The 26920-nt window shown below is 47.3% G+C and overlaps 1 protein-coding gene across 4 annotated transcripts in view; it reads right to left on the bottom strand.

Annotated features, from left to right (window-relative positions):
• CPAMD8 (C3 and PZP like alpha-2-macroglobulin domain containing 8) overlaps window positions 1-26920 on the bottom strand; it is a 171509-nt gene that overhangs the window by 60753 nt on the left and 83836 nt on the right. For all 4 annotated transcript variants that reach the window (XR_012896754.1, XM_075903346.1, XM_075903344.1 and 1 more), the window contains exons 20-26: window positions 20987-21218; window positions 19728-19881; window positions 18556-18698; window positions 15539-15590; window positions 12501-12799; window positions 11770-11995; window positions 10958-11134 (exon numbers count right to left, since the gene is read on the bottom strand). Coding sequence is in view for 3 of the 4 variants with exons in the window: in XM_075903346.1 (XP_075759461.1) it covers window positions 10958-11134; window positions 11770-11995; window positions 12501-12799; window positions 15539-15590; window positions 18556-18698; window positions 19728-19881; window positions 20987-21218 (1283 nt within the window). In the remaining variant the exon portion in view is untranslated. The remainder of the gene's footprint in view (window positions 1-10957; window positions 11135-11769; window positions 11996-12500; window positions 12800-15538; window positions 15591-18555; window positions 18699-19727; window positions 19882-20986; window positions 21219-26920) is intronic.

The following is a 26920-nucleotide window of genomic DNA, read 5'->3' as shown; positions in this document are numbered from 1 at the left end:
GATCTTTAAGGATTGGTTCAGGCAGGCGGTAGACTTCTGTTTGTTGATAATGATGCTGAGATTCAAAGAAAGTCTTGGTGAAGAGGATCATCTCTGTTGTCGCCTTCCGAGATGGGCTGTGAATAAGGCAATTGTCTAGGTATGGAAATATCATGATTCCTTTGTGACAAAGATATACTGCTGCTACCGCCAAGGTCTTGGAGAAGACTCCGGGGGGCCAATGAAAGGCAGAACTCTGTACTGGAAGTGTTCTGAAGCCACTGTGAAGGAAAGAAAACGCGTGTGCACCAGGTGAATAGTTATATGAAAGTACGTGTCTTGAAGGTCGAGGGCTGCAAACCAGTCTCCCTCGTCCAGTGCCAAGGATAACTGACCATCTTGAATCGTTGTTTGCGGAGGTATTTGTTTAGATGACAGAGGTCGAGGACAGGTCTCTATCCACCTGTTCTTTTTTGTACGAGGAAGTAATTTGAGTAGAATCCCCTGCTCTGATATTGTTCAGATACCCTCTCTATAGCTCCTATTCATAGGTGGTATAGCCCTTGGTGGAGCATGAGAGGGCTCCCTGAAGAGGGATGGGGAGAGTGGAGAAGTTGGTGGAAATGAAAGGAGGGGAATGAAATATCCACGCTTGATCTTTTCTAGGACCCAGAGGTCCATGGTAATTGCTGCCCACTGGTTGTAAAACAGGCGCAGGCAATGATGGAATATGGTGTATTGGAAAGACACTGGCGCAGAGGAGAGGTTGTGCAGGTCCTCAATCCAGGTCTCAAACTAGGGATGTAAAATTTTGATTAATTGGCTAATTGAATAGTCGATTTGCATCAACTATTCGATTAGTCAATAAGGGTACCTCCGCCTTTGAAGTGTAGCAACAATCCCAGGGCTGTTGCTACACTTCAAAGGCAAAAGCGCTGTGGGGAGTGCAGGGCCAGTGGGGGAACGCAAGCAATCCCCTGCTGGCCCCGTGCTCCCCACGGTGTTTCAAAGCAGCAGCACTGCATGGAGACTGGGGTTATCTGGGGATTCAATCTATGGCTGAGTCAGCAACCTATGGCTCACTACGGAGCCAGATATGGCTCTTCTGGAGCCCCAACTCATCTCCCCCTAGTTTACCCCACAGCAGGGAGCCAGCACTCATGCTGCAGCCTTACAGCCCTCCCACAAGACTGCAATGCTAGCGCCAGCATCCTGCAGAGTGGTGGCAGGCGCAGGGGGAGAAAGCCCTGAGGCTCGCCACTGAGTCCAGCATTCAGGGAACAAACAGGCTAAAAATGACATAGGGGAAACCAGAAACCAAATATGGCTCCCTGGGGCTGCTAATTTTTTTGTTCCCCCAACACACTTCCTGCAGGCCTCTCCTGTGAACCCTTCCCAGAGGCTTTCTGCCAGTGAATGGGAGCAGCGGGAGCCATGTTACACAGTACCTGCCACACGGCATGAAAATAATTAAGCACTCCTCATCCCTTAATACCCAGACTCCCCGCCCCCTCACTCTCTCTAGGCAGACAGCCTGCCCCCAGGTCCTCTGGCCAAAATCCCCCTCTACCCCAGCCCTCTGGCCAAAACCCCCTTGCCCACAGCCCCTGGCCAAAATTCCTCCATCCCCCTGCCCTCTGCCCAGATACCCCCACTCTCTGCCCCCTGGCCAGACACCCCTACCTGCCCTTTGCCCCCTGGCTAGGCACCCTCTGCCCCCTGGCCGCTGGCCAGGCAGCCAGCCCACTGCTGCCCCAGTGCAGCCTGCTCCCTGGTCAGACCTTGCACCCTCACCCACCCTTACACTCCACCTCCCACCCAGATCCTGCACTCCCATCCCTATCCCATTCACTAGTAGCCCTGTCCTGAACATTTAACGCCTCATTTTTGGCCCCAACCCAGAGCCTGGGGAAAGCCCACAAATTCCACTAACACTGGAACCCCAGAAGAGTAAGTCTGGCCTGAGGCTTTGAACTTTAGTCCTCCCTGCCACTACGCCCCCAATGGGACTGGAGCACCAGGGGAGTGAGGTGTTTCACTGGGGGGAGGGTCACATCAGTGATTTTTTGGAGGGTTTTTTTTTTTTGCTTCTTACTTCTGTGGTTCCCAGCTGATTTTTCTTGGGTCAGTGTCCCCTGACCCAAAAAAGATTCCCTACCCCTGCCATAAATAAATACAATGTTGAAACCTTTTGTGTTGGATATTTTACTTTATTTAAAAATGAAGCATGGCCAACAAGCCCCCATGTGGGGTCCAGCCCCCATCTGGCCATAGCATCATAAGACTCCTGCACACTTCACACCAAACCTGAGCCCATCATACACCTGAACCTCCTGCCCTGAGCCCCTCATGCTCCCACATTCCTAGACTCCTGCACTCCGACATCCCCAGTTCCCTGCTATAACAGGCCTGCACCCCCACACACCTCAATCTTGTGCCCTGAGTCAATCATACACCCCAGTCTCCTGCCCTGAGCCCCCATACACTGCAACCCAGATTCCTGCACCCCCCGCATCATCAGCCCCCTGTCATAAGATTGACGGATGACAGCCTGAATGTGCGCATGAAGATGGATTTGACCAGTTATGATGTAAATGTCAAAAAAGATATAGCAGCAGAAATCCCATTAAATAAAATCTGTGAGTACGTTTCATTTGTGCTATTATGAATCATGATGTCAATTATCAATAATATTAATATCTTCAGTAATGCAAATGGGCATTTTTATATGGCTCTTTGTTGACCACTTGTTCTGAAATTTTGATGTAGTTAGGTCTACACTAGGTTTTTATTTTGAAATAATCCCCCAAGGTCAAATTTAGAAGCAGAGCATCCACATTACGAAGTCCGTTATTTCAAAATAACAGGCTGCAGAATTTAAATTCTGTACTCCTGCTTGTCATCAGCAGTAATGCTAATTCCGAACTAGTTATTCTGAAATAATGGCAGCATGGATGTTCTGGTGCCGATATTTCAAAATAATTACTCCCCAGAGTAATTCAAACTAATTACTCCCCAGTGCTGCCTGGGGCTCTTAAGTCCAAAGTAGGACATCCATATTAACGGAGCCTGTCTTGGACAAATTTCAATGCTTCCCTGTAGTGAGGACACTTCAAATTTGTTAAATCAGGAGTTCTTAAGTCGAATTTAGTAATTTCTAAATAGTTTCCTAGTGTAGACATGGCCTAAGGTGCCACAGGACTACTTGTTGTCTTCATCACCAGATTGTATGCATGTTGGAAACAATCACTTCAGGTTCCTTTTGCTGGCAGCCACTGGTAAGTTTCTGTATGTCACTCTTCTTACACTTTACTTAGCTGTTACTCTTAAATATATTTTTCTTTGCTTGCTTTCCTCAACCATTTCACATCTTGAATGCTTGTTCTTAAATTTTCTATGCAGCCTTTTTTACACTCTGGAGAGGTGCAAAAAAGAACGGTTACTTACCTTGTAATGTGATTCTTTGAGATGTGTTACTCATGTCCATTCCAATTAGATGTGTGCACGCATCATCAAAAGTTTTTCCCTCAGCAGTACCCTTAGGGCCAGCGGAGAGCCCCCTGGAGTGGCACCAGAATTTCGGCCCATATATACCCCTGCTGGCCCCTTCACCCACTCAGATCCTTCCTACCGGAATATTCCGGAGAAAGGGCAGTGGGCAGGGATTTGGAATGGACATGAGCAACATCTCGAAGAATCACAGTTACGAGGTAAGTAACCATTCTTTCTTCTTCAAGCGATTGCTCATGTTCATTCCAATTAGGTGACTCCAAAGCAGAACCTATGGAGGAGGGCCGGATGTTGAAGCTATAGAGGAGTGGAGGACCGCCCTGCCCAGGGCAGTGTCTTCCTTGGCTTGATGTGTTAGCGCATAGTGATTGGTGAAGGCATGAACAGAGGACCATGTTGCGGCTCTGCAGATGTCCAGGATGGGAACCTATGCCATGAAAGCGATGGAGGCTGCCGCAGCTCATATGGAGTGCGCTCTGATGGGTGGGGCTAGTACCTCCGTTAGGGCATAGCACTCCTTGATACAAGCGATTATCCAGGAGGTTGACCTGCTTGATACAAGCGGTTATCCAGGAGGTTGACAGGTTGACCCCTTGCCCGGTCGGCAATGGCCACAAAGAGTTGCGGTGACTTCCCGAATGGTTTTGTCCTTTCTAAGTAAAAAGCTAACGCCCTGTGTACATCTAAAGTGTGTAAAGCCTGTTCTTTCCCAGACGCATGCAGCTTGGGGTAAAAAAACGGCAGGAAAATGTCCTGGGAGGTGTGAAAGGAAGACACCTCCTTAGGCAGAAAGGCCGGGTGGGGGCGGAGCCTAACTTTGTCTTTAAAAAACACCGTGTAGGGGGGATCCGAGGTGAGCGCCCTGAGTTTGGATACCCACCTGGCGGATGTGAGAGCCACCAGGAGAGACACCTTATATGACAGGTAGGACACATCGCTAACGGATCAATCAGGGGTCCCATAAGTTTGGAAAGGACCAGGTTTAAGTCCCACTGGGGGATGGGCTGGCGGACGTGTGGTTAGAACCTGTCCAATCCTTTCAGAAACCTGTTGACCATTGGGTTAGCAAACAGAGTTTTCCCCCCGTCCCTTGGGTGGAAGGCAGAAATGGCCGCCAAGTGAACCTTGATGGAGGAGGAAGAGAGGTCCTGGAGCCTGAGGCCTAACAGGTAATACAGGATCAAGGAGTTTGCAGTTCGCCTTGGATGTACCCCCTTCTGGGCAGCCCAGATACAGAACCATTTCCACTTAGCCAGGTATATGGTCCTGGTGAAGGGCTTCCTGCTACCCAGCAGAACTTCCTGGATCTGTTCCGAGCATTGAAGTTCCTCGGCCCTTAGCCACGGAGCTTCCACGCTGTCAAATGCTGCGAGTGCAGGTCCAGGTGGTGGAGCCTGCCAGAGTCCTGAGTAATCAGGTCCGGAAGCAGCGGGAGGGTCACGGGACTCTTGCATGACAGGTTGAGGAGGGTTGAGAACCAGCGCTGCCTGGGCCATGCTGGGGCAATTAAAATCAGGGATGCCCTGAACTCCCGCACCCTGAGTAAGACCTTGTGGATTAGCAGGAATAGCGGGACGGCGTATAGTAGGCCCTGTGGCCAGGGGAGAAGGAGAGCATCTCCCAGTGAGCCCTGCCCCTGTCCCATGAGGGACAGGAATCGGTGGCACTTCCTGTTCTGCCCTGTAGCGAAGAGGTCCAGATGGGGAAATCCCCACGCATGGCAGATAGATTGGGCTACATCCCACCTCAAAGACCATTCGTGCCCTGCAAAGGACCTGCTCAGTTTGTCCACCAAGACGTTTTGGGAGCCTGAGAGGTACAAGGCCATCGGGTGGATATCCGCCCTGATGCAAAGTTCCCACAGGTGAATCGCCTCCAAGCATAGGTGAGGGGAATGAGCCCCGCCTTGCTTGTTTATGTACGTCACCTCTGTCGTGTTGTCCAATAGGATGAGGACAGACTTGCCCTGGAGGTGGGGAAGGAAAACTGCACAAGCCAGTCAGACTGCCCGGAGCTCCCTGATGTTGATATGAAGGGAGATCTCGTCCACAGACCACATACCTTGTGTGTGAAGGTCTCCCAAGTGGGCTCCCCAGCCGATGTCCGAGGCTTCTGTGACGAGTCGGGTGGACGGTACCAGTCTGGAAAAAGGTACCCCCACAGAGACTTCTGCCTGGTTGGTCCACCAGTTCAGCACGAGAAGGATGGGAGCGGGGACCATCACCACCTTGTCCCATGAATGGACGACCAGGTTGTGGGCTCATGATAGCCACATCTGTAGCGAGCGCATGCACAGCCTGGCATGTTGCACTACATAAGTACACGTGGCCATGAGACCCAGGAAGCACATGCAAGTCCGGGCGGTGATCACTGGAAAGTTCTGGAGCTCCCTGACTGCTACCTGTACTGCAAGAAACCAAGAGCTGGTTAGGGAGGATCTCACCAAGGTAGAGTCCAGGGTGGCTCCCACGAACTCTATTATCGGAGTGGGCGTTAGGGAAGATTTGTCCAGGTTTAACAAAAGACCTAGATCGTCGAAGACTGCATGCACCACGGTGATGTGCGTTCACACCTGCAACTGCAAGCCTCCCCCCCCCCCAGTCGTCTAGATAGGAGAACACCTGGATACCCCTTTTTCTGAGTGCAGCGGCTACCACCACCATGCACTTGGTGAAGACCCGAGGGGCTGTGGAAATACCAAATGGGAGGGCTGTGAATTGGTAGTGGTCCGGGCCCACAGTAAATCTGAGGAATTTGTGGTGGTGGCAGGCAATGGAAATGTGAAAGTAAGCATCTTTTAAGTTGAGGGAGCAGTGTACCAGTCTCCGGGGGCTAGTGAGGGAATTATGGACGCCAATGTTACCATTTTGAACTTTGCTTTGGCAACGAAGGAGTTGAGGGCTCTTAGGTCCAGGATGGGATGCAGGCCCCCTTTGGCTTTTGGGAACAGAAAGTAGTGGGAATAGAAACCCCTCCCTCGAAACTCAGGGGGAACGCATTCTACTGCCCCTATCGTAAGGAGATGTTGGACCTTCTCTTGAAGCAGAGGCTTGTGAATGGGGTCCCTGAAAAGGGATGGGGTAGGAGATTGGGAAGGCGGGGGGGGGGGAGCGGAAAGGGATTACATAACCCCTTTCCACTATCTCGAGCATCCAACAGCCTGAAATGATGACAGCCAGGCTAGGGTAAAATGGGATAAACAGTCCTGGAAGAGAAATGCGGAGACTGGGAGGTTGCCCTCGTAGGCCCTGTCAAAACCCTTGATGGGCACCGGAGGGTTTGTTGGGGGGTCCCTGGTTGTGATCAGAGGTTGGGCGAGGGCGACGCCTGTTGTTCCTGCTGTTACCGCTTCTACTCCTACGTCAGGAGAAATCGGTATGCGGACCCTGGGGAGGTGCTCTAGGAATATTCTTAATAGGGAAGTGGCACATCAGGGTAGCCGGGGTGTGTATGCCCAATGATTTTAGGGTAGCACAAGTGTCTTTCAGGCCATGGAGCCTCTGATCAGTTTGCTCAGAAAAGAGTGAGGGGCCTTTAAAGGGAGGTCTTGTATGGTGTTCTGGAGCTCTAGGGGAACCCCAGAACCCTGTAGCCAGGAACTGCGGCATAAGACCACCCCGGAGGCCATTACTTGGGCAGTAGCGTCCGCCACATCTAGAGCCGCCTGGAGAGCTGCCCTGGAAATCGTTCTCCCCTTCTCGTGGAGAGCTTTGAATTCTGCATGGGACTCTCGGGGAAGTAGGTCCGTGAATTTGTCCATTGTGGCCTAGGTGTTAAACGCATACCGGGACAAGAGGACCTGTTGGTTTGCAATGCGGTACTGGATACCACCGGACGCATAGACCTTCTGGCCTAGCAGGTCAGTTTTCTTAGCCTCCCTGTTCTTAGGGACAATGGTGGGCTGACCTTGTCTCTCTCTCTGATTCATGGCTTGTACCACAAGAGAGCCTGGTGGAGGGTGGGAAAAAAGATGCTCATTACCCTCCTGGGGACAAAGTATCTCCGTTCGGCCTGCTTATCCACAGGGGGGATGGATGTGGGAGTCTGCCACAAGGCTTTGGAGATCTTGGCCACCATTTTGTTAATCGGGAGGGCCACTCTAGAGGGGGCATCCACGTGAAGGATGTCCACCGTGGGATCAGAGTCATCGGACACCCTATCCGTCTGGACTCCCAAACTTTGGGCCAGATGTTGGAGGATGTCCTGGTGAGCCATAGTGTCCATAGAGGCCATGGATGGTCCAGGGTCTCCCAGAGTCCAGTCAGGGGAGGAGGACAATGATCCCTTTCGGACTTCTCCTACAGATACCCCCGAAAGTACTGGATCCTGCTGTGTGCCAGCGGACGAGAGTGGGGGAGCCACTGCACTCCCTGAAGGACCAGGAGACTGCTGGCTGGGAGGCAGTCACTGGCCAGAGGTTGGCGATCTGACCAGAGGGGTCACGGAGGGAGGGGACCGAGGACCCAATTCGACCGAAGCCGACCTGGAAGGAGGATTTCCCTGGGCTTGGTGATATGCCCAAGGAGTCCAAAATGGCCACTGGGCCGGAGGTTGAGGAGGCCACGATTGCTGGAGCACTGGTACTGGGACTGGTTGTGTCCATTCCTGCTAGTATGGACGAGGCGGACTATAGTGCCAGGAGCGGTGCCGCAACTGGGACCGGGAGCCCTGAGAAGACCAGGTGGATTCCTCCTTGGCATCAGAGGTGTACTCTGAGGTGGACCAGGGAGGAACTGAAGCAGACACCTGCGGAGTGGCTACGTGCCTGGCCATTGATTCCGGCTTCCCACGGTGCAGGCAGCAGTGGTGGCATAGTGGTGCGGACATCCAGTTCAAAGACAGGTGCCAGAACGATGTGAGCCGGTGCTGGGGTATGGTACCGCAGTTTATCCGGTGCTGCATCCTGATGGGGCACTGCGGGTAGAGATGTGCCACTGGTTGGTGCCGCGGGAGGTGCTGGTGGAGCCGGAAGGAGCGGGCCGTGGGCCTGGGACTCCAGTGCCGTGGTCTCGGGCTGTTTCGACAGGTGGTGCTGGGACGTCCCGTGTTGCCTGGAAGGCGTTGGAGTAGGGGGCAGCGAAGGGGAAGGGTCCATGAGCACCCTTGCCGCTTCTAAGGCCTCCGGTGTGGAGGGTTCGGGAAAGTCCTCCAAGGGGCTCATCTCCCTACTCTGGGAGGAAGGTCCGTTCAACCTGGAAGGACTTGCCAGTGCCACGTGCCCCACTGCAGGGTGCACGGAGGGCATGTGCCTAGCAGAGGACCATCCCCTGTTAGGCTTCCTCCTCTTCTGCTGTGCTGGAGACTGAGACCAGTGTCGAGGTCTCTGCGGTGACGGTGAGACATGGTGGCGGGGGGAGTCTCACAGTGACGCCGGTGCGCTTTGAGGCCCTGGTGCCGGTACTGGCTGGAGAGCTGCCTCCATAAGGATGATCTTAAGACGTGACTCTCTTGCGTGTTTCGTTTGCGGCTTGAACGCCTTACAGATTTTGCAGGCTTCAGTGAGGTGCGGTTCTCCCAAGCACTTTAAACACGAGAAATGAGGGGCGCCCCCGGGGGACAGGCTTGTGGCACTTTTTGCAGGACCTAAAGCCTGGCGGGCTGGGCATGTCCTGCCGCGGGTGCACGGCGCGCTGCGGTGGGGAACAGCAACGAAAACAACAAAAGAGTCTTTAACTTAACTGCAGGTACTTAAGCTAACTGAAGAAACAGAGAACAATATTGAAGACAACTATCGCTAGACGAGCTGAGGGTTGTTCCAATGACCGTCACAGCGGTAAGAAGGAACTGAGTGGGTGAGGGGGCCAGCAGAGGTATACATGTGCCGATACACTGGCGCTACTCCAGGGGGTCCCCCCACTGGCCATAAGGATACTGTTGAGGGGAAAACTTCCGACGACGCGTGCAAGCTGTGCGCACACACCTAATTGGAATGCACATGAGCAATCACTTGAAGAAGGAGAGATTTCACCTTTCTAGAGATCATCTATTTTTTGAAGAATTGATATGTGGCAAGGTAGAATGTTACCAAGGAGCTCAGCCTAGCACTGAGGATTAAGGAGTGGAGAGGGGAAGTGCAGGTGATAACGGTTTCTATGATTTTGCTCTTGGATGGATTTCAGTGGCAAAGGCCCTCTTAAAGCAGGATAAGGGTCCTGGAGAACACAGGAAGGTTTAGAGCTTTGTGGGATTTCCTCTGTGGAGGTAAATTAACATGCCGAGTTTGTAGCACAAACACTTGAAAGGTTGTACGTTAAAAGTGTATATTATTAAAAATGAGAAATTGCACTCAGCGATTAGAAAATGCTCTAACTCTGAGGGCAAGCAGAGAGCACAGCAAACTACAAGTGACATAATTCTGGTCCAGTCCCTAAACGTAGGGCTCTTGCTGATGGGTACAGGGAAACTACCCTGCCAATATAAATGTCAAGAGAGAACACTTCAAAAAGCAAATTGTTTTAGGTTACAGACAGAGAAATGACATGACATTGAAAAGGCTGGGGACAGACCCTCTCCATATGGCTCTGGGATGACTGCTCCTGGGATACTAATTTTGTTCTGGGCAAATTGTTACTAAGAAGATATTGACAAACTGGAGGGAGTTCAGAGAACAGAAGAAATGGTTGGTGGGATTGATTTAGAAAAAAAGATTAAAAAACTAAATACATGCAGGTTGGCTAAGCCATGACTGATAGAAACACAATAACCTCCCACAAGTATCTGAAGTCTGTAAACGACTAAGAAAGAAAGACAATATTTAGCAGCATAAAAGAATGTATAACTAGGAGCAATTAAGAAGGGAAAATATAGGTTGTGTACCAAGGAAAACTTCCTGACAGACACCAATATCTAAGGGGCTATATGATAATCTCCACAGCAAAATGGTGTGAGCCCCATCACTTAGGATATTTCAGGCTGGACAGGACAATGCTAAACTAATAATATGCTCTGTTAGCCTAGACTACTGCTAGGTTGTTTCTGTCTTTACAGTCTACGGGTACGTCTAAACTACATGGCTCCGTCGACGGAGCCATGTAGATTTGTTTGTTCGGCAAAGGTAAATGAAGCCGCGATTTAAATAATCGCGGCTTCATTTAAATTTAAATGTCTGCCGCGCTGAGCAGACAAAGAGCTGATCAGCTGTTTGTCAGCTCAGCACGCTAGTCTGGACGCTCCCATGCCGACATGAAAGCCCTTTATCGACTTCCCCGGTAAACCTCATCCTACCAGGCATAACGGGGAGGTCGATAAAGGGCTTTCAGGTCGGCGCGTGAGTGTCCAGACTAGCGCGCTGAGCCGACAAACAGCTGATCAGCTGTTTGTCGGCTCAGCGCGGCAGCCATTTAAATTTAAATGAAGCCGTGATTATTTAAATCGCGGCTTCATTTCCCTTTGTCGATCAGCCTAATCTACATGGCTCCATTGATGGAGCCATGTAGTTTAGACACACCCTATGAGTCTGAGGAAGTACCTTGCACCAGGAAATCTGTGGCTTCTCTCTCCAGCTCAGGGCTGAGTTGTTTGGTTTTTTGCAGGTATTTTAGGACAAAAACATTGGGAGCAAAATGGATCATGTTCTGCTCTCCACATCCAAATGGTAATCGTAGAAGATTGTCCAAGTTGTTCAGCGTAGGGCCCATTACATCTCCTGATTAAAACAATGAGACATGCATTCAGTACTGTTACATTATATTTAATTCTTCTATTTCTGTTGTGTCATTGTTTAATTTTATTTTCTAAATGTACAAGATTGAGGAAGGAGGAACCTGAATGACCAATTAAGGTTTACTCACAACTGTAACAGCACAAACCCAATAAGCCATACTGATTTCCATCAGATTAACACTTGCAGGAACATCAAACCTTGATATAAACTCAGAACCCCCTAAAATCAGTTTTAGCCATGTAGGGTTTCCCTTGGAGTAAAGGAAATTTCAGTCTCCAGGGCTCAATAATTCCTTGGCTAACCAGCTAAAACAACCAACAAGACAGCTAGTTACTGCAGTTTCTGATTGTGATAATTTTGTGTATACATTTCCACCGAGTACTATCCTCTCTTGTCATAGAGGCTACTGAAGAACCACCAGATGGTAACAACTTTACATCACTGTCAACTCGGACTGGGTACAAATCACCAACTGAAATGCAAACCATTCCAAGTTCCAGAAAGTAATATTATTTGCATTATAACTAGTAATGACTATCCTACCTGGTCCATGTTACTTTTAAATATTAGTCTGCATCATTTATCTCTATGAACCCCCAAGCCCCTTTAGTTGGTACCTATTATTGAGGCAGTAGCTCTTTCTGATCCTGGGATTACGTTGTGGGGAACTCCAAGGGTAAATGCTTCATTGTGATTTTCATCAGTCTCTTCTTTTCTCCAGATTTTAAACTCTCCCATTGAGCCCCAGCCTGTGGAGAAGCCAATGTACTTCACCTCAGGCTGTCTGGAAATGGCCCACTCCACAATGATGGATTCATTTAGCATCTGAGTACCATGGCCAACCTGAAAGGAACAAACAAACCATCCAATTCCAGGACGAATATGCAAGTTAAACCTGCCTCTCCTGTTACATTTGGAAATCTATGGTGTGTGTCTTGGACTCAGTGACTCAAACCTGTAATTGCATCATGAGAACATTACATGAAACAGCCAACCTTCCCTCGATTTAAATGGCAGTTAAAGAGTTACCACGTGTATCGATCAGCTGGACATGTGTTCCCCAATCCAGATCACAACCAGGAGCAATTACGATAAATACACTTAATAACAATAATTTTTAAAGCTGAAGTGCCAACGTCATGACATGACACTACATGACAAAGAAAATCATTTTGAAATACAATCTAGTGCTCTAATAAAAACAGCCCAATAAAAATGTAATATAGAAAAGGAACAGAAATTAGGCTCTTTCTTTCTAAAACATGGCTAATGGAAACGTGCCACAATACTTTTGCTGTTAAGGAAGAAAGAGACCATAAGCCTGTTGTTCCACAGCCAAATTCACTACCTGAATAATTCCATTTTTCCAGCTGATCCAGAAGCTCCGGAATTCATCCCAAGAGAGGATGCCAACTGTGTCTGTGCTGATAACTGGCTCACCCATTTTACTAGTAGAAATCCATGTTTTAGCATTTTGATGCCCACCAATTACAATTTCAGTCATCTCTGCCATGTCATGTGGCCCAGAGGACAAAGCAAAATGGGCATCATTGTGTGCTTTCACTGCAATATCGAAATGAGTCATCTGGGCAGGTTTCTGTATATACTGGTACTCGTATTTGTTAGGCGTAGAAATGTGAATTTTCTCTAGTAAAAAAAGGAATATTATCACAATTAGATCTTGATGTTAACTTAGGAGGTCATAAAATTGTTAATAAAAACCAGTATAACCCAAGATTGAACTTGAAACCCATGGGCCTTTGTGCTGCATAATCCATGAGTACCCATTTGTCACTCCAGTGCCTCTCAAATCAAACTAACAGAGTGGATAGAGGGGTGCCTTACTAGCTCCCCCTTTCTTGCATTCCTTACAATACAGAATCAGGACTTTTTAGTTCAAAGCACCCACATATACTTCTTGTGAAATCTACACATGATTTCTCAACTCCCAATTTAAGTGGTCAGGAAGACTCTTTGTTTAGTATCATCATTAGCTACTGTAGCCAAATCCAACTGATCTGCATCAGGCAGAAAGGATACATGGACTTTGAATCTGAATTTTAAAATCAACTTTCAAATATACTCCAGCCTAACTTAGCCACAGATGTGGTCCACTATGCAAAAACACTTAGTTTTATAAAGAAAGCGTGGTTCACTTTTTATTTGCAGATGCATTTGGCTAATTAATATTGTCCATAGTTAGCCAGTCAGGTATGAAATCAATAGCTTAATGTACATGGTGTAAGCCATTTTTTCCTCTAAGGTGCACGCCCAAGAATTTGAGGCCCACTCACCTCCTCACCAGAGCCGCACAGTGGATGATCAGCTGTTTCGGGACAGGGCCACATGGAGAGCGGCTGCCCGACCCAGGAGCAGCAGGGCATCCACCATGAGGCCCTGACCCTAGTTTCAGCCCTTCCCCAGGCTGGAGATGCAGGCTGCGTGTAGGTGGTGGCTTCTCCAGCAGCCCCATTGGGGCCAGACCTGGAGCTGTGTCTGTGGGCTGGGGGGGCCACATGGTGGGAGCAATGGGGATACTCTGGCAGCTTCAAGGTGCGGGGGAAAGGGGAGACTCCTCTGGTGGCTGGGGCCAGCTGCAACCATATGGCAGCGCTACCTGGGCGAGTCTCTTGGGGAGGAGCGCCACTGGTGGGTGCCACAGTGGCACACATCCGAACAAGCATACATGACCTCATTGTTGGCACACAAGACAAAACTCACTCCGCTTATGGATGGAAAATCATAGGGGGAACACTGGTGTAAGCCCCCATCAGTCATAGATGGGATAGAAATGTTACTGATTTTCCTACATAAAAGATGGAAACAAATGAAGTTTTTCCAAGAGTAAAACAACATGTTTCTATTTGTAACTTAAATTGGGGAGGGGAGTGATGGAGTGTACCAACCCCACACTGAGGCTGCAAGGGTTAAACCTGGTTACCTGTGTGAGAAGGCCCTGCCCTCACACCCTTGTTGGGCATGCTTTAGCTGGCAGCCAAATATAAACGCCTGTGGAGTAGCTCAGTCTAGTCTGACTACTGCCAAGGAAGGAGGTGCTGTCATGGCTCCTGAGGAGGAGCCACAGACAGACCAAGATGAGGAAACCACTCAGGGTATGTCTACACTACCAGCCTGGTTCGAACTAGGGTGGTAATGTAGGCAACCGGAGTTGCAAATGAAGCCCGGGATTTGAATTTCCCGGGCTTCATTTGCATGTTGCCGGGCGCGGCCATTTTTAAATGTCTGCTAGGTCGGACTCTGTGCCGCGCGGCTACACACGGCACGAACTAGGTAGTTCGGACTAGGCTTCCTATTCCGCACTACCGTTACTCTTCGTGGAATGAGGTGTACCGGTAGTTCGGAATAGGAAGCCTCGTCCGAACTACCTACTCCGTGCCGCGTGTAGCCGCAGGCACGGAGTCCGAACTAGCGGACATTTAAAAATGGCGGCGCCCGGCAATATGCAAATGAAGGCCGGGAAATTCAAATCCCGGGCTTCATTTGCAACTCCGGTTGCCTACATTAGCACGCTAGTTCGAACTAGGCTGGTAGTGTAGACATACCCTCAGTGGGGAATGGCAGCAGAAGCCCGCAGTCCAGAGGGAATAGCTGAGGAGCAGCTGCACCAGAGAGACTGGTAGGAAGTAGCCTAGAGCAGGGAGTTGTACCCCAGGAACTTGGCATGTGTCAGTGGGATTTCCTGCTGAGTGGTGGGCCACTCCACCGCTGACGGGGCCTTGGGACTCCACTGCCCTTTAGGAAAAGGGCATTACTAATGACACTGACTGATAGTCCACACCACCCTGCAGGAAGGGAGTGTTGCTATTGAACCTAGCTATTAGGCCATGCTGCCCCGAGAGACAGGGGTGTGATTACAGACTCTGACTTTTAGGCCACACTGCCGAGAAAGAGGGGTATCATTATGGACACTGGCTGCTAGGCCAAACTACCCTTCAAAAAGGTGTTAATGGTTGCTAGGCCATGCTGCCCTCTGGGAAGTGAGCTTTGCTATTGACTCTGGCCACTAGGCAACATTGCCCTGCGGGAAGAGACCTTTGCTATTGATTCAGGCTGCTTGGCCACATTGGCCTGTGTGAAAAAGGCAGGGTTATTAATTCTGGCCATTGGGCTGCACTGCCCTATGGAAGGAGGGCTTTGTTAATGATTGAAGTCACAGGACTTACAGCCTGGGATAAGGCATGTGTACAGTCAGAAGGGGAGGCACAGAACCCCCTTTACCCAAACTGGTACACATGTGGGGTTTGAGCACCCCCGAGGGGTCTCAGAGACCCGGCACTCACCCCCCAAAGGGGATGGGGTGTGATTGCCCCACGACATGGGGGGGGGGCAAAACTTTGTCATATTCTACTCAATCCACAAACTTACCATTAGGGCAGAAGAACACACTGTAGGTATATTCTCTGGATAATCCCTCTGGCTACACAAAGGCAGAAATCCATTAGGAAAATAAGCATTTGGATTCACAATGACCACCATTTATTTTTTGTTATAAATGCCCTACAGCATTGAAGACCCATTATAAAACATGACATTTTGTTGGCCCTGTTATCAGGCAGATATATTATGAATAGTCATTGCCTTCAAATGTACCTAAATATGGATTTAGGCACTTCAAGCATTCAAGCTTCAGAGTTTTATACTTAGTGACTGAGCTGCAAACAAAAAGTAAATTTCAATCACTGAATTATCTGTCTTATGGAAGGATAGTAAGTATTTATATATTGTTAAAAAGGTGCTATGGATGACCCTGCAAAACTCAGTTCACTGTGCTTGACTTCAGGGCCTTGTGATTAATGCAGTGGATTGGAATACAGGGGGCCTGGGCTCAAGTCCTAATTCCACCATAGATTCCCCAAGTGATATTGAATAAGTCACTTAATCTCTTCTAAAAAATATTGATAATAATCATAGAACTGGAAAAGACCTTTAGAGGTCATTGAGTCCAGTCCCCTGCCCTCACAGCAAGACCAAGCAAGCACTGTCTAGATCAGTGTTTCTCAATCTTTTTTAAAAAATAAAATACCCCTTTTTACATACATATATATATAAAGTACCCCCAGTACCTATAGTTTTCAGACACACACATTTGTTTAAACAACTTAATCTTAGCCAGGCAGGTGATTAAATTATGGGATGTAAAAAGTACAAAAATAATAAAGCGCTGTAAAACTTAAAACAAAAGTTTTCTCCAAATTTCAGTTGTGTTAATGTATCCCCCTAGATGTCTCATGAGTACCCCTAAGGGTACTTGTACCACTGGTTGAGAAACACTGGTCTAGATCATCTCTGACAGGTGTCTGTCTAACCTAGTCTTAGATATCTTCAGTGATGGAGATTTCACAACCCCCCTAGGTAATTTATTCCAGTGGGTAAGCACCCTGAAAGGAAGTTTTTCCTAATGTACAACCTAAACCTCTCTTGCTGCAATTCAAGCCCATTGCTTCTTGTCCTATCCTCGGAGGCCAAGGAGAACAATTTTTCTTCCTCCTCCTTGTAACACCCTTTTAGATACTTGAAAACTGCTATCATGTCACCTCTCAGTCTTCTCTTTTACAAACGAAACAAGCCCAATTCTTTCAGTCTTCCCTTGTAGGTCATGTTTTCTAGACCTTTAATCATTTTTGTTGCTCTTCTCTGGACCTTCTCCAATTTCTCCACATCCTTCTTGAAATGAGGTGTCCAGAACTGGACATAATACTCTAATTGGGGCCTAAACAGCACAGATTAGATCAGAAGAGTGACTTCTTGTGTCTTGCTCACATTAATCTGTTAATGCATCCCAGAATCATGTTTGCTTTTTTGCAACAATGTTACACTGTTGACTCATGTTTAGCTTGTGGTCCACTCTGACCCCTAAATCCCTTTCAGCAGTACTCCTTCCTAGACAATCACTTCCCATTCTGTATGGCTATGTCTAAACTACATTCCTCTTTCGAAAGAGGAATGTAAATGAAGCTGATCGAAAATTCAAATTAAGTACAGATTTACAAATCTCGCACCTTCATTTGCATAATCGCGCAAGAGTGCTTTTTCGAAAAAGGGTTTTTTGAAAAAGAAACTGTAGTCTAGACAGGGTTCTTTTGAAAAAGGCTTTCTTTCAAAAAAGGCTTTGCTAGATCACCTTACCTTAAAATTCCTTATGATTCATTTGGTTTTGACTAACTAAAAGTTTCACATCTCATTTTTTCAGGAGTACGGGTTCTTTTGAAAAAGGTTTGGTTTTTTCTCCGAAAGAACCCCATCTAGACTGCAGTTTCTTTTTCGAAAAACACTTTTCCGAAAAGCGCTCTCATGCAATTATGCAAATGAAGTGAAATATTTGTAAATCTGTGCTTCATGTGAATTTTCAATCGGCTTCATTTACATTCCTTTTTCAAAAGAGGAATGTAGTTTAGACATGCCATAAGTGTGAAACTGATTGTTCCTTCCTAAGTGGAGGACATTGCCTTTGTCCTTATTAAACTTCAACATGTTTACCTCAGACCATTTCTCCAGTTTGTCCAGATCATTTTTAATTTTGACCCTATCCCTGGCAACGTTTCTGAGCTTGGTATAATCTATAAACTTAATAATCGTGTTCTCTATGCCATCATCTAAATCAAAGATGAAGATATTGAACAGAACTGGTCCCAGAGCAGACCCCTGCAGAACCCCACTTGTTCTGCCCCTCCATTAATAACCACTCTTTGAGAACGGTTATCTAGCCAGTTATGCACCCACCTTACAGTAGCCTCCAGCTCGGTTGCAATCCTTTCTTTCACCCATATTCTTTTTGTTGTAAAATGTTTGAGGCAGAGTCTGTATCTTACTCCCAGCACAATGACATCTCAATCTCAGGTCAGGTTTATACTGCTGGTGGAAGGTTGGCTTAAGGTAAATAGTTTCAGCTACAACAATAACATAGCTGGTGTCAATGTACCTTAAGCTGAGTTAGGTGCTGTCTCCACAGCGGGAGATTGACGGGAGAAATGCTCCCATCAATTTCCTTTACTCCTCACAATAGCAAGGAGTACTAGCACTCAGTGTTCAATTTAGTGAGTCTTTACTAGACAAGCTGAATTGAACACCAGAAAATCGACAGCCAGAGCATCGATCCTTCCGTAAGAGGAGGCGTGGCTTCAGTTGTGAAATCTCAGCAGTGCAGTAATGTAATAACAATAGTTGAAAAATGCAAGCTAATCCACATCAGAAGGAACAATTTGATCCAAGTCACAAAAAGGTTTTAAATTAATCTCATCTGTCATCATGTGGCACAGTCCCCTGGTTTTGCTAGATCACCTTATCTTGAAATTCCTTATGATTCATTTAGTTTTGACTAAACTAAAAGTTTCACTGAACTGTTCAGTGACACCAATTTTATTTATGGAGTCATGTCCTCTTACCTCAATAACAACACTACTACGGACATAGTCTATCCCAACTGGGGTTCTTTTGTCCAAGTAAATGTCTTCTGAGTGTTTGCTATTCTTCAGGATTTGCATCCCTTCCTGGCAGCAGTTTGTTCCACCATAAGCAAATGCTTTTGCTAGGTAAAAGAAAGAAGAAAGGAAGAAGAGATTTAAATGTAGTAAGATTGTCAACATCTTAAAAACATTTCTCACTTCAGGATCACTCTAAACTGAGTAGAGATCACATCAAGTATTCTATAACTAAAGTCACTATTACTTGTGTGGTCATTTTATTCTTAGTCCATAACTATTTGGACAACTTCTGGATATTGGGGAAAGTCAATCCTAAACGATTTATGAATTTTCACACCAATGATTATTTGCCTGAATGGATATACAGAATTATGGATTATTCATTAGCTTCCTATTTTCAATTTTCAATCGACCAATCAGTAACAATGCAAAACAACTGGTGAACAGACATTACAAATAAGAAATAATGAAGTCAAAGGGAATAGCCTGAAGTTTGTTCACACAAACTCCTCAGTGAATTCTTTTATAGGATTATGCCCCACACTAGCTCTATTAGGGTTAAAATCCAGTGAGAGGACTGAGATGATGAAATCCACAGCTGAGGACTGTACAATCAATTAGGGCCCAGCTAGAGCTATATAAATAAGGGTTCCTGAAATGGAGGAGAACAGACTTTTGCTCCACCGGAGCAGGAGGGACCTGGCTGCCAGGGAAGTTAGAGGCTTCCTGAGACAGAGCAGTGCTAGGAAAAGGCACACAGGGCTGGGGAGCTCTCGCTTGACCTCACTGCCAGGCTGCAGGATCTGGGGCAAGGCCTGAGGGTACTAGGGCTGCAGAGAGACAGACACCGACCAGCCACCAAAACCCAGAGTTGGGAGAGATGATTCCCTGGGTGATCAGTGGAAGGCACTGTGGCAATGAGTGCTTGACCTGTGACAAGGATCCATTTATAGACATTTGGGATTAGATCAGAAATAGAAAAAAAATGGTTAATTTTTCATTAAGAATTATTCACTGTGAATGACTCAGCCAGCCCTGAACCTGAGGGGATCTTCTTCAGTGAGGAGAAGAGGAATGCGCTGCAAAATTCCATCAGGTACTCCAGCACTGATGGGGTTGTAACTCTAAAGTACCTGTGATGTTGCTCAATCCAAGCTCACTGAAGGACAAGACTATGGACGTGGGTTTGGCCTTCCCAGGGGCCACACACTTCTTTCTTGTCAGATGGTGTTTCCCAGGATGTCCAACAAACTTTATGCCTTTTGGAACTGAAATCTTCACATGAACCTGTGAAAATATTGAATTGCATTTGATGAAAATCTGACTTGTGATAATTTGAAAAAGGGCTAGGTTTACAAAAGAGAGCTTCTCAGATGTCCATCCATAGCAGGTATGTCATCTCTGGAAATTACTTAAAGCAATGTTCTCACTAAGAATCAAGTTTGTCCCATGCTTTAATGAGATTTTTCTGAGTCTTCTAAAGACCTTTTCACTATTTGGCTTTTAAAGTGTTAAAAGGACATTTGGGATGTTGCATTTGTCAAAAGTAAATAAGTAAAGCAACTGCTTTCACCAACAGTCAAACTAATATTACCGTATATTCCGGCGTACAAGACGACCTCTGAAGTTAAAAAACATCCCCCAAAAATCGGGGGTCGTCTTGTACGCCGGATGCCCCCCCGCCGGAGCCCCTCCGCGGCTTTGAAAGCCTCGGGGGAAGCCGGCGGCGGGGCATCCCAGGCGCGCATGGGCTGCCCGCCCGCCGGAGCCCCTCCGCGGCTTTGAAAGCCTCGGGGGAAGCCGGCGGCGGGGCATCCCAGGCGCGCATGGGCTGCCCCCCCTCCGGAGCCCCTCCGTGCCGCGGGGAGGGGCTCCGGAGGGGGGGCAGCCCATGCGCGCCTGGGATGCCCCCCCGCCGGCTTCCCCCGAGGCTTTCAAAGCCGCGGAGGGGCTCCGGCGGGGGGGGGGGGCAGCCCATGCGCGCCTGGGATGCCCGCCCGCCGGCTTCCCCGAGGCTTTCAAAGCCGCGGAGGGGCTGGGGGCGGGGGGAAGCCCAGGCGCTCCTGGCGGCTTTGCTCCCGGTGCCTCTGGTCTGCTGGGGACCATCTCCAGCAGACCAGGGACACCGGGAGCAAAGGAGGCGGAGGGGCGCTGGGATATAAGATGAAACCCTATCTTTTAATTAAAAAGATAGGGGGTCGTCTTATACGCCCAGTCGCCCTATACGCCGGAAAATACGGTATTTTCTCTCGGTATTTATATTGCATTCATCTTCATGTCATCCACATGCCTCATTTACCATGAATTTGCAACCACTATGCCTGGAACATGATCTTTGATGAAAATTCAGTGTCTCGGCAATGAGTAAAAAATTGTTTACAAATGCTGTTACCTCTATGCAGACAGCCAGGTAATTGTAGACAGTCAGTGGGATTTTGGTCTGTTCCCCACGAATGACATGATAAGGCAGGGTGAAATCGATGAAGAAGGATTTGAATGTTTTCAGTTCTGTTTGTTTGGCTAGTCCCAGCCCTTTCTTCTCAGACAGGCCCACAGCCTCTGTTATCCATGTAGTGATTGAGTCAGGCACTTCCACATGCATCTGTGCTTCTCCTGATACATCACTGCCAAAAGAATAAAGGAAGGATTTGGGCTGTCCAACTCAATGAGATATATCTGAACACAACTGAAGCTTACAGAGCTAACACTTTGGGGAAATCCCTCCCAATCCAAGCTCATAATATAATATAATATAATATAATATAATATAATATAATATAATATAATATAATATAATATAATATAATATAATATAATATAATATAATAAATATAATATAATATAATATAATATAATATAATATAATATAATATAATATAATATAATATAATATAATATAATATAATATAATATAATATAATATAATATAATATAATATAATATAATATAATATAATATAATATAATATAATATAATATAATATAATATAATATAATATAATATAATATAATATAATATAATATAGCTTAGGAGGAGCGTCAGGGCTTTCAGCTATGCTTTGCACACCAGGGCTATGTCTGCACTACCAGGTAGGTTATTTTGAAATAAATTACTTTGAAAGAATAACTCCCAAAATAACTATTTTTCAATAGCACGTCCACACTAAGGGTACGTCTAGACTACATGCCTCTGTCGCCAGAGGCACGTAGATTAGGCTACCAGACATAGGAAAATGAAGCGATTTAAATAATCGCCACTTCATTTAAATTTACATGGCTGCTGCGTTGAGCCGACAAACAGCTGTCGCAATGTAGCAATGCACACTTCAATTACAAGATTAATTTCATGGATCATTTTTAGCAGCTTCATCCACATGGACAACATTAAAAAGCCTTCAAATTTGGATGGAGGATCACCGATACATTGACTGGAATCAAACAAAGCCAATCCCCGTTCAGAAAGAAAAAGAATGACATTCAATATGCACTCAACGAGCTTTTCCAGTTACCAGTTTCTGTGTTTATTTAACTCAGGGGTAAGTTTTCATTTGAACTGTTAGCTAGTGCTGCTCTGCTAGCTGATATCCACGTAACATAGTTATTATTATGCAATACTGAAGTTTCATGTGCAGGTGTTCAGTCTTTCAACTTCCTTTAACCTCTGATGCTTCAACTGGATGTATCAGACAGTACTGATGCATTTAAAGTATTACTGTTAAAAATGAAACAGAGTACACAGTGTGGAGCCTGCTTTTCCATGCTCTAGCAGAGCTAGTCTCTTGTGCAGATCTCTCAATTTGAAGAGTTTTTGCCAGCAGACAAGTGGAAAAAGCATGATTTTCAGCATCTTTCAGTATATTACTTGGAATCTAAAAATAACTAACTTTGAGAAATGACTGCATTTAAGCAACATTGTTCTTATCAAGAAGACCAATATCAAGTTCTGATGCCATTGTTGTTACACTGTGTCCTGTGCTAGTCATAAGTTCTTGCTCTTGCTGTGCAGCATCTCCAAGATCCTCATTTTCTGCCTGCACAGTCTATAAATCAAGTGTAGATTCTACATCTATTGCTACTGTTGGCATTTCTGTGTCTTGATTAATGACCTCCTCATTTTAAGCCGGTGGCATTGAAATGTCATTTGTGGGTACAAAGTTTTCACCATCAGAACTGGAAGTGCCACTGTCAGTATGGTCACCATCTAATGGCTGAGGCATCTTTTCTATGAGAAATGATGTTATTGGCTTTAAACTCTTAACTGCTGCTTTATTCTGTTGCTTTTGCCATCTCTTGCTTGCACTGCTTTCAAATCTTCGCTTCATTTTTATAAAGGGGTTCTTTTAAAACACAGTAATACGCAATAAATTAATTTGCTAAAGGCTATTGGTTACACAAAATTTTAATTGTATATACTTCACAATGAATATTATATAATAACTAGCCAATTAGCCCATCATAAGACGGGATTTTCAGGTCTTCTCTCCTGAGCTCTCTTGCTCTGTTTCTCTCTCTCTCTCTCTCACCTCCTACTGCCCCCTCCCCTCTCTCTCAGCTCTCCTCCGCCTCCTGCCTCTCTCTCCATCTCTTTCATTCTCTTCTCCCCCTCCTGCCTCTCACTCTCCCTTTCTCTTCTCCTTCTTCTCCTGCCTCTCTCTCCCTGCCCCCTTCCCCTTCCCTCCCGCCGTGGCACTTGGCTGAGTGCTCAACCGGGTTGCCACAAAGGAGGAGGGCGGCGGGGGGGTGACGTACATGGCCGGGGGCGGGGCCGTGTATGTCACCGTCCTCCCTTCCCCTCCCACCCCAGGGGAGCCCAAACAGCCCTTTGCGCTGCTGGCTCCCCTGGTGGCTCGGCTGAGGGGTGCAGCACTCAGCTGAGTGCCACAGTGGGAGGGGAAGGGGGCAGTGACGTACACTGCCCCGCCCCCTGGCTGTGTACGTCACCACCCCGCCCCCTTCCCCTCCCTCCGTGGCAGCTCGGCTGAGTGTTGCTGCATGCTCAGCTGGGCCGCCGCGGAGGAGGCGGGGCAGGGACGTACATGGCCGGGGGCGGGGCTGTATATGTCACCGTTCCCCCCCCCCCCGTGGTGGCCTGGCTGGGGGGTGCACCACTCAGCACCACGGCGGGAGAAGGAAAGGGGGGCAGTGACATACACGGCCCTGCCCCCGGCTGTGTACATCACCGCCCTGCCCCCCTTCCTGTCCCACCAGGGTTCAGCTGAGCGTCGCAGTGCCAGCGCCACTCAGCTGAGCCGCGGCCAGGGAGCACGCGGCGGCAAGCGGCCGTTTGGGGTCCGGCTGTGGCTAGTGGCTGCATCCTCCCTCCGTCAGATCTGCTTCCTGCCCCCCTCCTCCCGTCCAGCCCCACAGCCCTCGATCCCCCCCCAGCTCTGCTTCCCGCCCCCTCTTCCTGCCAGCCAGCCCCATGGCTACCCGGACACCCTTTCCTCCCTCCCGGCAGTGCTGCTTCCCTCCCGCCTTCCTCCGGGCCCCCCCATCCGCCCCTCCAGCCCCCGATCCCTCCCAGCTCTGCTTCCCACCCCCCTTCCGGCCAGCTCCACCTCTCTTCCCCTCCCTGCGTGGCGCCCCGTCCCCCTTCCCCTCCCTCTCCCTCCATGGCACGCTGCACCGCTCAGCTGGGCCCCGGCGGGGCAGCAAGCGGCTGTTTGGGGTCCGTGCTCCCCATATGTGCCACCACTTACTCCCCCGCCGGGGCACAGCTGAGCGGTGCAGCGCTCAGCCGAACTGCCATGGAGAGAGGGGAAGGGGGGGCGGAGTGCTGACATACACTGCCAGGGAGTGTGGCCGTGTATGTCAGCGTTACAGACTCACAGACAATGGGCTACTATATATATGATGGTTTGGGGTTGTTATTTACTATGGCCCTTATAGCTTTATTTCAAAGTCTTGAAATCTCATCTGCTGACATGTACCTCTTATTAAATTCCACTAATAACTGGTGCGTTATTATGAATACAAACACGGGGCAATTGCCAGATTAGTTATAAAGTTTTTTAAACAACCAGAATTAAAAGTTTATCATCACAAAAAGCTTTTAAAAGTTAATCTAAAATTGGATGAAGAGGTAGCTTATACCTGAGTCTGATATGATTATTGTATACTGTGATGGATAAGAGGAATGCTGGCCAGCACCTGGTGACTAAAGGGTTAAACTCAGGTAGATAGCAAGATGGCCAGAAGAACCAATGGGATATAGTACTGAAATCTGAACTGTATATAGATCACTTGACTGCTTTCTTTGTGTGTGAAAATACTAAGTTAAGGGCTGGAGAAAGCAGATGAGGTAATCAGAAATACCGTGCCTCCATGGAATTTGGGGCATGGAAATGGACTGGACCATAAAAGGATCATACGTAAATAAGGAAAAATGTGTATTTAGTTGTGATCAGGATATTTTTCTTTGTTTTGGTTGGTTAAGTTTCTCTGTGCAAAATCCATGTGCTCTCCCCACCATTCACTATTTAAGCTGTACCCAGAGATACTATGTTCTCTGTGTTTTTAATTTGTTCTTCATAGTTGCTCTGTAACACCTAGCAATCAAGTATGCTTTACATCTTTTTGTTTTCTTAATAAAGTCACCTTTTTTAAGGTGATGATTTGATTCTTGTGTCCTGGAAGGTAACAGGAGGTCTGTGTGCATGTGTGTCTGCCTAGTCTAAGAGGTCAGCTATCAGATATATAGTTTGTTTTCTGTCCTTTTTTTCTTTTTTCAAACTCTCTTGTGGCAAAAGAGCTTGGGGTACCCTTGGGGAAGGAATTCAAGTGTTCCTTCCTGTTTTTTCAGGGTTTAAATCACTTGATGGTGGCAGCTTATTTTCCAGAGCCATCTATGATTCTGGGAAGGTTTGTTTTTTTTTGGGGGGGGGAGAAGGGGGTAGTAAATAGAGCCTACAGAAGCAAGGTATTCAAGGTCTTTTACAAGCACCCACCTTCTGCACTCCAAGTGCCAGAGTGGGGAACAGCCCTGACACATAAAATGACACATAAGGAAAAAAAAAGGAATATGAAAAACTTCCCATGCAGAGATAAACATCTAATTTAAATGTTAAACTCACCCTCAGACCAAACAAAATCATTTTACAGTAACAGAATGAATTATGACTTTCAAAACCTCTAAACTATGCAAAGACTGTGAACAGCGTTTCATTACATAGAATCACTAATCACAGAAGCTATGCCAGTCTCCAGACATACAGATGAAACCTCATATGGGATCGAAAAATTGGTGAAGACCCAAGGTCCCACAATTATTTAAATAATTTTTTGCAGGTATACATAGCTTCTTTTGTTGTCTCTTTATAACTGCAAGGTCTATAATAAAAAGAAATGACTTGGTAGAAAAATGTCAAAATGTGAGGCCCCTTTTGTCTCCTGGGGCCCAGGCCAAATGGCCCTCTGATAGGACCTGGTGGTGAGTGTATTGAGATACTGGAGAAGATGGTACTGTGGGTGGCTGAACTGAGATAATCTGTGGTGCCATGGGTTTACTGGTGCCAACCACAACAGGGAGACTGGTGGTGCCTCTGCGGTGCCGGTGTCAGACATGGCAGTAACAGCAGGTGTTGGATGCAGTGCTTGCACTGTTGGTGCTGGACAGTGCTGTATTCTGTGAGGCATGCAAATTGGAAGCCTGTAGCCTCAGTACAGAGTTGGTGAGTACCAGGGTTAGTAGCAGAGTAGATGGCGCCGGAGATGATCAGCGTGTCATATGTGCTAAAAGGCAGCATGGCAGAAGGCATCACCATCTAAGCAGTCAGAGAGCACTGTTTCACCAGAGGAACTTTCTGTGGCACTAAAGAGGCGCACTTCTTTGGAGATTTCTTTTCCCTCGTGGGCTAAAGGGTTTCAGATTCAGGCTCTGGTCCAAGGCTGGATGAAGGGATTTTTCAAGTAATATGAGCCTGAGATGTAGGTCCCTGTCTCTGCAAGCTTGGGCTTTGAGCTTAGTGCAATGAGGACACTTGTGGGGCATGTGGGATTCCTCCAGGCAATGGATCCATTGAGAATGCTCATCAGAGATGGGGATAGCATCATTGCATGAAGACCAATATTTAAAGCCTGGAGAGTTGTCCTATCTATCTAAGGGAGGAAAAGTAAAACACTTTTTTTTTCCACTTGGCTCAGCAGCTCCATATTATTTTAACCTCTTTCAAATATATTATCTTCTTAACAGCGAATACAAAGTTTGCAAACATAGTAAGATCTGAAAAGTTGATGCCTTCTGCAACACAAATTATAGCCCCGGAGAATCAGTGTAAGTGAGTCCCAGCTTCAGAGCTGGCAGCATTCCAGTCTCTTTAACCAGACAA

Source organism: Pelodiscus sinensis, chromosome 19 (assembly GCF_049634645.1).
Source record: "Pelodiscus sinensis isolate JC-2024 chromosome 19, ASM4963464v1, whole genome shotgun sequence".
In the NCBI taxonomy this organism is placed as follows: Eukaryota; Metazoa; Chordata; order Testudines; family Trionychidae; genus Pelodiscus; species Pelodiscus sinensis.
Note: the sequence above shows the minus strand (reverse complement) of the source record. Positions and strands in the feature narration are given on the sequence as shown.